Source organism: Diachasmimorpha longicaudata, chromosome 11, assembly GCF_034640455.1.
Source record: "Diachasmimorpha longicaudata isolate KC_UGA_2023 chromosome 11, iyDiaLong2, whole genome shotgun sequence".
In the NCBI taxonomy this organism is placed as follows: domain Eukaryota; kingdom Metazoa; phylum Arthropoda; class Insecta; order Hymenoptera; family Braconidae; genus Diachasmimorpha; species Diachasmimorpha longicaudata.
In genome coordinates, this window is record NC_087235.1 from 7,683,533 (window position 1) to 7,696,515 (window position 12,983).

A 12,983-nucleotide genomic window follows, 5' to 3' on the forward strand; every position below is an offset into this window, starting at 1 on the left:
GAACCACTTTTAGTTTAATTGTTTTCATAATAAGTGGATGGAAAGGAAAATGTCAATAAATATCAATTCTATAACAACTAGCACGGGAGACTACACTTTAAATAATTTTGTTTTTATTTATACACATAATATTCAGTTATTTATAAACTTTTACATTTTATAAATAATCGATCAAGAACAAATTTGCAAATTTCGAACTTATGCAACCAGTAATATATTCAGATATTCTTTGACTTTAATGAAATTTATGCATCACAATGAGTTATTGTAATTTACTTTGAAATAGATTGTCCATAAAAGAGTTATACTCACAAACATTTCCATTGTCTCAAGTGGAAATCTCACTGGATTATTTTTTCAAAATTAATTTAATTGATGCATGATAGCGACTGTCTTATATATGAAATAATTCTTCTATTTATCCAGTTATTTATACACTTTTACATTTCATGAAGTACCAATTTGGGCAATGAATTCGGGAATTCAGATCATTTATAACCAGGAAAATAATCTTGAATTATTTTTCCATATGAGAAATATTTACTCATCGCAACGTGCAATTTTAATGAAGAAATTCATAAGACACGTATGTTAAAATATACAATTGTGTAATAATTTTTCGCAAAATTGCAATTTTACAGTTCAAAAGTTGCATTTAAAATACTTTCAATTTCAAAAATTATTTTTAGTCTCACGTGATTCCAATGGCGTTATAGGGCCCATTTGTGCGGCTCGTGTTAAGGATTTCGTCAAGAGACCCTTGGGTTTAGGTGGAAGGGGTGGAGGCTTTGATAATTTCTCTGGTGACTCAGTCAGCTGATTATTAAAAAACAGTTCTTTATTTTTCGACTGATTCGAGACATTTCCGTTCTCGATTATTGTCTTGTCCATATCCTCCAGGGTTCCATCGAGACTACTCATGGAGTCGAACCTATTTGACGGTACCAAATGTTTTGAGGTGGTTTGAGAATCCTCGGAATTGTAATTACACTTCCCGATTACTGGATTTGTTACCAGATTGGGTTTTTTGCCATCATCACTTGAGTTGTAGAATTTGGAGGTGCAATCTGAACTCAAGCCCAAGAGACGTCCTCTCCTGTGTTTTTTCACCTCTGTGTTCTTTCCATTTTCTTTATTTTGCTGGCATAAAAGTTTGGAGATTAAATTTTATATTGGAAGTTATTGTTTTCGTTTTCTTGAATTAAAATTCGATTAACATGATAACTGAATTACCTTCAAGAAATCTGGAAGTTCAAAATTAATTTCTGTGCCCCTTTGATCCTCAAGCCGCGAGCGTTGGGCCCTTTTCAATCCCTCATACAATTCTATTCAAAAAAGTCAAATTAATGTAGAGTAAAATGTTTCTTTTTTAATGTAAAATTCAGTGGATAATAAAAAAAAAGAGTAAATATTCACCATCACCATCGAATCTTCCAGGCAATTGAAGCTTGACCCCATTTCGCCACTTTGCTATTAATGGAGCATGTGCTCTACTCGATTGTAAATTTTCCTCTCCTGTATAGTCAGTAGAATTGCTCTTTTCACTCAAATTACTGCTCTTAGATTTTCCCTTTTTTTTGCCCAGAACTGTTGTATCTCTCGTAAAAAACTTGCTTGAGAGAATGGAGGAGCCTTCGGAGCGTTGGTCGTCAGACTATAAGGGCAACCATTACAATTGTTATAGAATATTTCATAGGATTCGAATGATCCGTTACATCAAAGTTGAATGACAAGACATCAGTAGTACCTTACATGAACCTTCACTGTAATACTTATTTGTACTTTTCCCGACTAAAAGCTCCTCAAATACTTTATTAGTAATTTCATCGAGCTGGGACTGTCCCTGCTCAATGTCCTCATGATAATGTAAATTATCGCGGTGAAAATCTAAAAATTACAGAATCAAGCTTAACATTAGTTGATTGAAATGACATAAATTTCGTTCAAATTATTCATTAGAGGAAATATAAATAATCATCCATAAATGAAAAAACAAAAAAAGGAATCATTATTGCACCTTCATTGTTGGATGTCAGTACTAGCCGGTTGGGAGCAGTAATTGCCGGAATATCTAACGAAACTGGATGTCCTTCACCCCAAATGGTGATTAATTCGAGTTTGAAACCGTATTTGTTGAGAAGAGGCCTGAGAACATCTCGCAACGTTTGATTCTTGTGGGCTACTACGGTTATTATCCTTCGGGATGGCAGATCGACTTTCAGTACTTTCGTCGGTACGACCTCCACCTCTTGTCCAGCAAGCACTGATGATGAATATTTCAGATTTAACATCTAAAAATTCATAACAGAATGAATTGTATTTTAATTAAATTTTACAACAATTTCATTAATTCATTCATTATAAGCAATCTTTGAATTATTAATGAAAAAAAACCATGCCAATATTAATATTGTATTTTCTAATTACACATTACCCATTTGATGAAAACATGCATAAAGGTAGACAAACGAGAATAATTGGGTGAAAATGAAACACTCCATGTGCATTCTCCATCGATAAATATGAAAACTTGAATAATACAGAGATTAAGCGCACTAACCTCGTCTGTGGCCAGTACGAGAACATCATAATTACAATATCGTAGTGCTCGTTTCTCAAGAAGCCGGGTAACAACATCTTTAATGCTCTCAGATTGATTTGTTGGTACGACCGTTGTTGAGCCATCCGGCAAAATAACCCGACACAAACCAGTGCACTTGGCCTGTATCTCTTTCTTATCATTTTGACCATCGTACGACGATAGCGACTACAATTTATAGACAAAAACAATGCTTGATGCGAAAACATATCACACGCACACGCATTCAATGAATAAAAAATGCCACAATAATTTAGTGTCAAATTTATTCTGAAACATTTACTAAAAAATTCAGCCAATTTAAATTTTCTTTGTGAAATTACTCACATGTTTACTGAAGGACTGACGTAGCGCGAGATCCCACGATGCCAGTGACGATCTACTACTCGATATGGAAATACTGTCGTCATTGTTATTGCCCTCTGTATCCCTTTTTATTGTTGTAAAACTCTTGTACATGGGCTCTCCTCGGTTTGGAGTTTTGTTGTATTCTGATTCTCCTCGATCCTTAGATTTTGATCTGCACGATAAAATCATGGGTTAATTGGAAGGAATTGAGGAATAAAGCCATTTTAATGATATTATAATTCAAATAAACTTTTAAAAAATCATTTTTTTACCTATTTTTACGATGCCAAGGGAGTATCGATTTTCTACAACGATCTTCGGCATCAGAATGGCTCTTCTTCAGCTTAACATTTGGTGAACCGGTTAAATCAAGATCGTGATCCTCTGTTCTAACGCCAGTGCCGTTCTCCTTGCAGTGATGATAAAGGGCTGATTTTAGGAATCGAGGGTAACTGTCGAATTTCATGAGATTAAAGACTTGCTTTTGAGCCTGGAGAAAGAGCTCCTCGGGGGCACGATTGAGAAACTCCTGAGTGATTTGTCCAGCTGCATGACTATCGACATTCACCGGCTCCGAGGCATTTGTAGAGAGATGTCTCTGGTAGATCTGCCAGGCTAATCGTCGCCTGGAGGTTGTGTCTTCCGTATCTTTGTAGCGCTCGCAAGCCGCCCAGAAGTAAATATTTTCATGGCTGAATTCTTTTTTTAAGAATTCCTTCGAGCGAACAAATTTACGAATTTATTTTATATTTTTAACTACATTATATTTTCATATTACGAGGTAACGAAGCTTTTAATCATATTTTCCATACCGTATTAATTACAATATTTAACTTACTGCAAATGTCTGTAGTCCTTTTGGATCTTTCAAGAGGTTCTCGAATCCCGCTCCCCAAGAGCGCACTCCAAGCCCAGGCTCATTCTTATCGCACGATTCTATACTCCCATATAACTGTAACATAACATTCATCATTTAATCATTTGAAAAAAAAATTCTATGTGCTATTCAAACTTGAAAGCACTCGAGAGTCAGTTAATTCCTCTCATTATATTAAGAATCATGATCACACGTCGTGAGAATAGGGCAACGGCCTACATTGTTATTGTTAGTGTCAATGAAACCCAGGTGACCCAAAAGCTACGTGCAAAGTATTCCTCCTCTTGGGAGTAATGTCATTGCAACATTTGATGGAGTATTGAATAATGTTTGTAATGGGTTTGTGCAGACATCGAGATTAATGAAATGTATTGGAATTACTCAGATAATGGAGTTTCTCCAGAAGTGGCCTCAATCAAAAGTGCAGAGTGAAATTTACCAATCATTTAAATTGAACTTATTCAGCATGAGAACGGCAGACATCTATATATTGTTAAAATAGATTTATTGTTTTTAATACTATAGATAAATTATTTCAAAGGCACTTGTTGATCGATCAAATCATACGGAACATGAATATATTATTTTCTACATGATTCAATTGAAAAGTAAATGAGTCAATATCACGTATTCCTCTAAATAGGCAATTGGTAATTACTAATTCAAAATTCGTAAAAGGAACGCAACTATCTTATGTTTAGAAATGGAAGTTCATGGGACTTTTGAATGTCAGAGCATTGTCCCCCTCCCCTGGAGTAGCGCCCCACGTGAACAATAATCGAAGAAGAAAATGAATTCTTACAATACCATTTTACGTGTTCTGTAATGAAAAAGTTGAATAAATAGAGATATAGAAAATTTCACCAACTGTGAAATGAAGGAGGATTGTGAGTCGACTGGGTCATTGAGTAAATTCTCATAAATACTATCTCCGTCTGTATTTATCTCGTGTCCTGATCTGCAGCATACGCCATGCCACTTGCGTCCTCCAGTTAATTTCAATTATTCTTTATCGTCAGCTGAATAATAATTATTGAGTTGCGTTGGATCTTCGAAGACAATCATCGTCTTATGCGAAACTGATACTAGTTCTTTCCTATTAGCAGGTGAGGCGTGGGAAATGACAACACAAGCCCACGTATTCAGACCTCTCCTTCCGGGAAATGAAAATCCAATAGCACATGTAATTATTTTATTACACTTTCGTTATTCCCCGAGATAACTGACTCACTCAATTGCCACTGAACAATTGCTGCATCAAGTTCATTGCCAATTGTAGTTGCCGATTCATGTGATTGCTAATCCAATTGGTTTCCTCCTGAACGTTTTCGTAGAATTGTTCAAACAATGTTATCCATGAATCGCGAGAGGGAAGTATTATTACAAAATATTGAGACCGAAAAAATCTCTTGATAATTATGTAGAACTCTTTCATACAGAGACATTCGTATATTTATTGATAAAAAATTTTTACACTCAATATTTTCCCCATTCACAAATGATATAAACGAAATATATGCAAATAAAGGAAGTAGTAAAATTCCACGGGAATAGCAATTTATGTATGCCGTCAGGGACGATGGATGCTGCAAATTCAGTTCACTTACTCCAATTCATGGGGATTGAAATAACTAAAGACAATTAAGTATTAATGAATTCATCCAGCTATTATCATTAATTGAAAAAATTAGATTGATGAAACTATTTTTTAGACTAGCCTACGTACTGACTTGGCGAATCGCTCCATGTATCACTCGCTTCCCCTTCAGCTGACGGAATCCCATTTATCCTTAATGAATGATTAATCGATAAGTTTCCACGGTATGAATGAAAAATAACGACACTCTTATAAAATTCGAATTTTGATGGAATAAAATTCAACTACTGTCTTTTAACTAGATAAAATGGGCGGCGCCCTAGGCCGACTCAATACAACAGAACACCAATTCTCACCGACGTTTGCTACAGCTTTGACAGCGTGCACGTCGGGCCCCCGAACGATACGTCATGGGCCTGTGTATTAGTATTCACGTACATTCACTGCTACTAGTGGTTTGGCATGGCATCGTTAACAGTAAATATATATATATATATATATATATGTGTGTGTGACTTTATTCTCGGTCTCACTTGTGCAAGAGTAGGAGGAAGGGAGCATTATGCTCTGGTCTTGGGCCATGTAAGAGACAGGAAATGATGACGCGGCCTTAATACATGACACGGTAGAGTACCTATTGCTAAAGCGGAAAGGAAATCCTCTGACCGAGCATTGTTTTTATGCTGGAGTTTTTTTTAGTGATAACTTGAAAATTATCGCCCAAACAATGATTATCATCGTAAAACTCCCTTGTAATTTTTTCATAGAATTTGTTCTCGAAGATGTAATAAAGAATTGTTTATCTCTTAAACCAGCCATTAACGAATAACATAAACAATCAACTCACCGAAGAATTGGATTGAAAGCCGCCAACATTTCTGATCTCCTGCAAACTCCCCCAAGGTCGAGGATCAGCAGGCTTGGCAAAGACATCGATAGTCTCATCCTCATTTTTGAGATCCTCCATACTGTGTACCATTGTCTTGGTGACATTGAAAACCTTAGGACTAAGTTTATCACCCACATTGTTATCACAGAACTCCATATCGTCAGCATCGACCGTGTGTAGCATCCCAGCAATGGTACGTGAAAATGTGGATGAACCGACTGACGATGCGTCGAGTTTGGTCATTGTAACAGCGGCAGATGGTCCGGGGCAGGTGACGTCCCCACTACCACCATCCCTCGTGCCCCCAACGCTATTCTCCACTCTACGTTCATTTTGTGAATCGTGCGTTGCACGAACGGTTAATCGAGAGTTTGTCGATAAAATTGGCAATCTTCTCTGGGAATAATCAAGATTTATATTGCGCTCTGCCATTGAATAGTGGCTTCCAAACTCATCCTTGAAGCCAATTCCAGAGTCACTGTTGGAAGAGTGAGCAGTCGAAGTGCTAAGATTCGAGGGCTGAGGGGAGACAGTCTCTCTCCTCTGGCTTCTGTTGGTATCGTTGAATGGATTCGCCTCTGAGTCGGTTGTATCTGTTATGTACAGAGTTTGAATGGCACCTATCAGACCGTTGCAACTATCGGGAAACTCTTGACAAACAGTCAATTCGGATGTCTTTGTGCACGTGAAGCCGAAGATGTTGCAAGTACTTTGGTGAACTGCATGCTCTATTAATTTATAGTAAATGGTGAATACGTGGCACGAATTGGAAACTATTTCGTCTGTGTGATTGGCTGATTTTGTCACAATGCCGAAGTATTGTTTGTCTTGCTCCGAGAATGAGTTACAGAAGACTATTCGCTGGGAAGGATATTCGGCGATTATCTTGTTTTCTGAATTTGTGAGCTTTATGTTTGCTACGTGAATTGTTAGGAGAACTGTTGTTGGGGTACGTTTCTCAGCTTTTAATCGCTTTATGCATTTTCGGAGGACCTGCAATTACAAAAAGAATTTTAAAAAATTGCTAACACTGCTTTCAAAATTTATTCCTCCCGTGACATTAAAAAATTCAAACGCACCTGCATCATCGTCGAGGGATGCAGTTGATTAGGTATATCAATGGTGCCCAGATAGCCTACCACCGTCCTATGTACAATTTTCTCAGCATCCCTTTTATGAGAATGTGGTGGTGGTGGCAGTGGTGGAGCACTGGCCATATTCCACCGATGATAGAGCCCATTTTGTCCACAGGTTATCTTGCTCTGGAGCATTCTGTCGTCCTCTCCACTGACACTGAACATGGCACCACTCTGAAGATCTCTGACAACCTTGGCTACTCGGCATTGCAATTGTCCTGCAGGTGCGCCTGAGGCTGCAGATATAACACTAGAATTACGTTGTTTGTGAGAATATTTGGGTTTTGATCTCGAGGCCGTAGGTCCCTCTTCATCTGAGGAGTCTGAATAATAATTTTCAGCTATCTGAAGCCTTAAGACTCCCTTGGAGTGCCCTATTAATCGAACCACATCATCGTGCGGGGCTTTACCGACGTTGTGACCGTTGACAGCGACCAAATAATCACCTGCACGTATTCCAACTATCTCTGCTGGACTGCCTGAGACAATACAGCTTAGAATGCACGGCTGTTGTCCCGAAATTGTAAAACCAAAACCCTTAGAGCCTCTCATCAACTCCACAGCTCTCACCCCGTAGTTTATTCGCTTCTTCTTTCGCCTGTTGTGATGCATTTTTTTTATTGTGCGATGATTTTCTTCTCTTTCGTTCTGTTTATCGAGATGTTTTGGAAAGTGAAATTAACGTTCAAGCGCACCGTTTTGGCTTTCGGTGGATAGATGACACACACAAGATGGTGATTATTACTATCTGCACTTGCATTATTAATTATTTACCGTTAATAAATAGAGTTTCAAGACTGCAATAAGGCACTGAACACTCAACAAATCAATGGTGAAAACTGGATAAAACGTGGGAGGGAGGGGTGGAATTCCTTTCGAGTTTGTTGCCTGTTGTCGAATAAATTCAATAGCGCCATCTTACCACAAATATCTTAAAAACGCACATGCATATATACAACTAACGACATCTGACGGAATCATAGAAAATTACGGAGTCAAAATTTAATAATGAGAAAAAGCTTTTTATGTTTATGTCATTTTATTTGTAATTTGTTATTCGTTGCAAGAGCAATCAATTTTCTGTGAAAAAGAAAAATATTAATAAAAATTTATAAGTAAGGAAATGAATTGTTTATCTCTTAAACCGGCCAACAAATGAATTTTCTAATCCCTTTATAATTATTAAAATGGAAAATGCTACAATTACGAGTGTCTATTTCGCTCTAAGTACTCTTTAAAGATTTGACTTTTATATTATTTCATTTTATTTTATCATTGGATTATTAATTGATCCGCTTATTGGAATTTGGGTCTATTTATTGGTTGAGAAATCAAAGCTTATTGAAGGATTTCTCAAGAAGTTACTTAGACAGCCTATACTTGGAGACGGCCTTGGTCCCCTCCCTGATTGCGTGTTTAGAGAGTTCTCCTGGTAAAAGAAGAAGCACTGCCGTCTGAATCTCTCTTGGGGTGATGGTGTGTCGCTTATTGTAATGGACCAGACGAGAGGCCTCGGTGGCAATCCTATCGAAGATGTCGTTAACGAAACTGTTCACGATGCTCATCGCCTTCGAGGACACACCGATATTCGGCTGGACTTGCCTCAGTACTTTGTAGATATAAGTAGAATACGTCTCTCTCCTCTTCCGTCTTTTTTTCCTTTTGTCAGACTGAGGTATCATTCTCGGTGAAATGTTGGTTTTTTTATTAGATCTACTGCTCGCTCTCGTTGACATTCTCGTGGCAAGATTCTTGAGGATCCAAATGATGGAGGATTTGATTGGGTACTTTGGCAATTAATTAGCAAGTAATGCAATTACTGCTGAGTCGTCGATTTCCGGCTGAGCTTTTTTGTTTGTGTGTAAATGGCGTTGTTAAGGGCGCACAGTTTGTTGTTTAAATAATTAAAGGAGGTGTATTAGAATTTTTCAAATTTTTTTTCAGGAGACCTAATCTATTTTCAGGAAAGCATCAAGGTAAATGAGACTACAGAAGATAATTCTCTGCAAAAAAGTCCTTCGATATGTTTTCACTTTAAAAACATACATTGAGTAATCGACGGTTGATAATAAAGTTCCTACAGATATATTCCAGCACGAGAATTTGGTTATGTTATTACTCTAATGTGAACAGCATTCTCATAAATATTCAATTCCAATAGCAATATAAAAGGTATAAATTCATCCAGTGAATTAACGGAGAACTCTGGGAAAAAAGGATCAAGGTATATAACTAATTTTCTTCATAAAGCATTCTGAATTATTTCCCCCATGACAACAAAAGTGTTGCTTCTTATCTCTCAGATGACCAAATTAATGGAGTGGTTGTTCTGTCTCGTTCTCTTCATGGGCCCCTGGACAGCTACCATCACAGGACAAGTCAACTCTCCATGGGTATCCAACAACTATCAATTTATTTTTTATCTCCCTTTTTTTCTGCTGTTTATATTTGCACTGTACGCAGCTAGTGTGATACTTTACAGGACGTTCACGTTTAATAATTGTGAAAAAGCTGCTATGCAGCTTAAAAGGGTAAGGAAATTATTATAATAATATGTGAACTTGAATTTGTTAATTCTTGATTTCATGTTTGATGTTATTGTCTTAATTTTCAGCAAATTGAAGAGGCCCAGGCGGAGTTGAGAATAAAGGGAGTGCTCCCGAGAGACCCTAAAGGCCCAGAATTAATGTGAATTTGTTGAAACACAGCTGAGGCAAATCGCAAAATTAACAAATTGATTTTTTACAGCATTAATTAATGAGTTAATTTAACGATTTATTTCATTATTATTAATTAACATTCTTCAGTTGGGTGCTGATTCAACAGACTACGATATTTTTGCCTTTTCTGGTCATAAAAACAAAATTGAACATCATGTCTTCATTAAATATTTAATCTTCGTATATATGAAAAATAATTAGACTCAATAATTTCCAACACATAGAAAAATGTTTTATCAAAGCATGAAATTGTACGAATAAATTATTAAATTCAATTCACATTAATCAATTAATTTAGTTAAAATTCAATTAAGTTTTGTGAATAGGTTCGTTCTCGTAATTAACGGGGAGTCCACACCGACCCTTCTCAGCGACTTTGACATCATCCTCCCCTATTCTCTGTTCAAGTCCTTGCCAAGACCGATTCACCAAGAAATTAGCTCCAGCTTTGCCAATAGCCATAGTTCCATTGTCCTTACATGCTAACGCAGACATCCTTTCGGTGGAAACTTCAGTTTCATTTGTTCGTATTCCATTGGAAATTAGAGAGAGGTCTGGGCCATCTGAAGCATTGAACTCCACGAAGTTTGATCCTCCAGGAAGAATCTGTCGAAAATCAAGGCAGTAGTGGATAGAGAAGGCTCTGGAGGTGTTGAAGGCCAGATCTACTTCAAAAGGTGTTAGCAGCGGTTTGAAATAATCTTTTGAATCGAATATATCGCTTTCGGGACAAGCTATGATGATGAAGGCATCGATCTGCAAAGAAAAATAATTAATTTGTTTTATTTAGTCGACTGGAATGAATTTGAAATTTCTTACCTCAGGAAAATTAGCCAACTTTGCTGGATTAATCTTTCCAATACTGAATATGTATGATTTTTTTTTCTTCTTCTTCAGTATTTGTTTTATTGAAGAAAGAGCCTCGAGATAATTTTTTATGCCTAGAGTAGCAACAACTATGCCCACAGTCTTGGCGTCCTTCAATTGTTCTACTAAATATCGCCTGCGTTTAACCCAAGGACTGGAAACAGCGTCAAATTTCGTTACTTCAGAGCCTGACATGTAGTACCATGTCTTAGTGGGAATGCTCATGGCCAGGGATGCCAGAGTCCTATTGTTTTCGCCAATGAAAACCGCTGTATACTCTTCGGTCTTGTAACCATTCTCAACACTCCAACAGCGTCCACATATTACTGGACTCGTTGTATTTTTTGTATCCACGAATTCGATATTTGAGGTGCAGTTTAGAGTGGTAAGAACGATTTTTTTAAACTTCTTTGTCAATTTTTCCCAAATTGCTTGGATCTGGTGGGAATGTGAGACATCGTAAAAGAGGAGAATTTTCTCGTCGGCATCGGGAAAAATGTTCTCAAACTCTGAGATTAAAACCGAAATGTTGACGTCTCTTTTGGGTAGAATGTGGAAGACTGGTAATCTTGTCGTTGGATTTAAGCAGGCGTGACCGAAGTGAACGATTCCATCGGCGTTTACGTGATTGGCAGCTACTTCGTCTATGCAACAACTGCCGCATGTCGTATCACCGAGAATGTAAACTTTTTTATTCAGGAAATCTTCAAAACAAAGGGCTATTCTCGCAGAGTCCTGGAGGAGCGCATCTGGGAACTGCAGACAGACCTAAAGAACATTTATTCCCACAAATTATTCTTTGTCTGACGATAAATTAGAAGAAACAAAAAAAAATCATAAAGTGGATTGAAATGGATGAGTAAATCTCACAGTAATAATAATCGATTCGTTGAAAAAACATTATTTAGTAAATAGGCTGTTCATTTTTTCTAACATGATAGAATGATTTAAAAAATCAAATTTTATTTTGAGGGATGAGAAAGTTAATTATTCAATTTCACTATGTCATTTAAATTAATTTCCAAACGAAAAAAAATCCAAAAAGATTAATTGAAATTATACAACAATTTTCAGAGTTCAAGAGAACTATGGATGTCTTTTCAGGTCACTTTATCTACAGCCTCACTGGTCTACGTGCATTACCTTTCAGTGTGAATGGCGTCTAATAACCTCTAAACCCACCAAACGTTCGAAGCTAAAATTTGTCTTGAGCCCCTTACAATTCCTACAGATTCCAAAATTGAAAACAATCGATCTTTAATTTCACCTTGTCAATTCCACGTGCTGTTATCCACTCGACACATTTGTCAAGCTGATATTTTCCTTGAATATCCAGTATCTCTTCACTTGCAAAAGAACTTCCAGAGATGTCATCATTGCTGAATTGACTGCAACCGCTTGATCCCGAGGGTGTCATTTTAATTCTCTCCAAAAAATCGATAAAAAATCCCTCAGTGACAAGTAAATATCCACCGTGCGTGACCTTTAGAGCACGTTGTTGACAATTCACAGACCCCTATGTACTTAACTTGGGAGGGGTTTCAAATAGAGGAACAAACTAATGTACATGATTGTACATCGTATGTACATCATTGAACATGTATTGATTTTGTTTATAGCCCTATGGATAGTTAATAATCATTATGTTAATTTTGCCCATGATGTTGGCTCAAAAAACAAAAAAAATCAACTTTTTTCATTGAACTGTAACTCGTTGTGTAGGAAATCGTTTGTAGATCACGAATACAAAGATTTACTCGTTCGGACATACCTTGTCGTCGAATACAATCAAATAAAAGCGCTGGGTCCACACCACATGTGGAGTCTAGCTTTTTGTCTCGACAGTTGAATCCCTGCACAGTGGTGCTCTCACCGTTTGAAAATTCTCTGTACAGTTGAACAAGTACAAACGGAGCCCCCCCCTGGGGGCGGGGCAGAAATTTTGAGGTT

General features: G+C 37.1%; 2 protein-coding genes and 1 long non-coding RNA gene across 8 annotated transcripts; 1 reads left to right on the top strand and 2 right to left on the bottom strand.

Annotated features, from left to right (window-relative positions):
- Positions 1-91: 91 nt before the first annotated feature.
- LOC135167595 (regulator of G-protein signaling loco) lies at positions 92-8,322 on the bottom strand. 3 transcript variants are annotated; one of them, XM_064130928.1, is made up of 12 exons: positions 7,390-8,322; positions 6,269-7,303; positions 3,786-3,899; positions 3,220-3,662; positions 2,927-3,119; positions 2,561-2,767; positions 2,018-2,291; positions 1,748-1,887; positions 1,417-1,654; positions 1,234-1,325; positions 1,015-1,140; positions 766-931 (listed from the first exon to the last, which is right to left on the bottom strand). In XM_064130928.1, exons 1-12 carry the CDS (start codon positions 8,056-8,058, stop codon positions 914-916), a joined length of 3,549 nt encoding a protein of 1,182 aa, XP_063986998.1. In that variant the 5' UTR covers positions 8,059-8,322; the 3' UTR covers positions 766-913. The 3 variants fall into 3 exon arrangements, with proteins under 3 accessions (XP_063986996.1, XP_063986997.1, XP_063986998.1); XM_064130926.1 differs by having other exon boundaries at positions 92-1,140; positions 7,390-8,319; XM_064130927.1 differs by lacking the exon at positions 2,561-2,767 and having other exon boundaries at positions 92-1,140.
- A 629-nt stretch (positions 8,323-8,951) lies between these two features.
- Positions 8,952-10,445, top strand: LOC135167633 (uncharacterized). 4 transcript variants are annotated; one of them, XR_010299900.1, is made up of 6 exons: positions 8,952-9,069; positions 9,158-9,253; positions 9,411-9,670; positions 9,750-9,839; positions 9,929-9,977; positions 10,061-10,445. It is a non-coding gene; the product is annotated as an uncharacterized LOC135167633 (long non-coding RNA). The 4 variants fall into 4 exon arrangements; XR_010299899.1 differs by lacking the exon at positions 8,952-9,069 and having other exon boundaries at positions 9,107-9,230; XR_010299901.1 differs by lacking the exon at positions 8,952-9,069 and having other exon boundaries at positions 9,204-9,422; positions 9,521-9,670.
- Positions 10,324-12,941, bottom strand: LOC135167623 (2-(3-amino-3-carboxypropyl)histidine synthase subunit 2). The gene is made up of 4 exons (XM_064130988.1): positions 12,805-12,941; positions 12,301-12,654; positions 10,986-11,801; positions 10,324-10,922 (listed from the first exon to the last, which is right to left on the bottom strand). Exons 2-4 carry the CDS (start codon positions 12,448-12,450, stop codon positions 10,476-10,478), a joined length of 1,413 nt encoding a protein of 470 aa, XP_063987058.1. The 5' UTR covers positions 12,451-12,654; positions 12,805-12,941; the 3' UTR covers positions 10,324-10,475.
- Between the last annotated feature and the right edge of the window lie 42 nt (positions 12,942-12,983).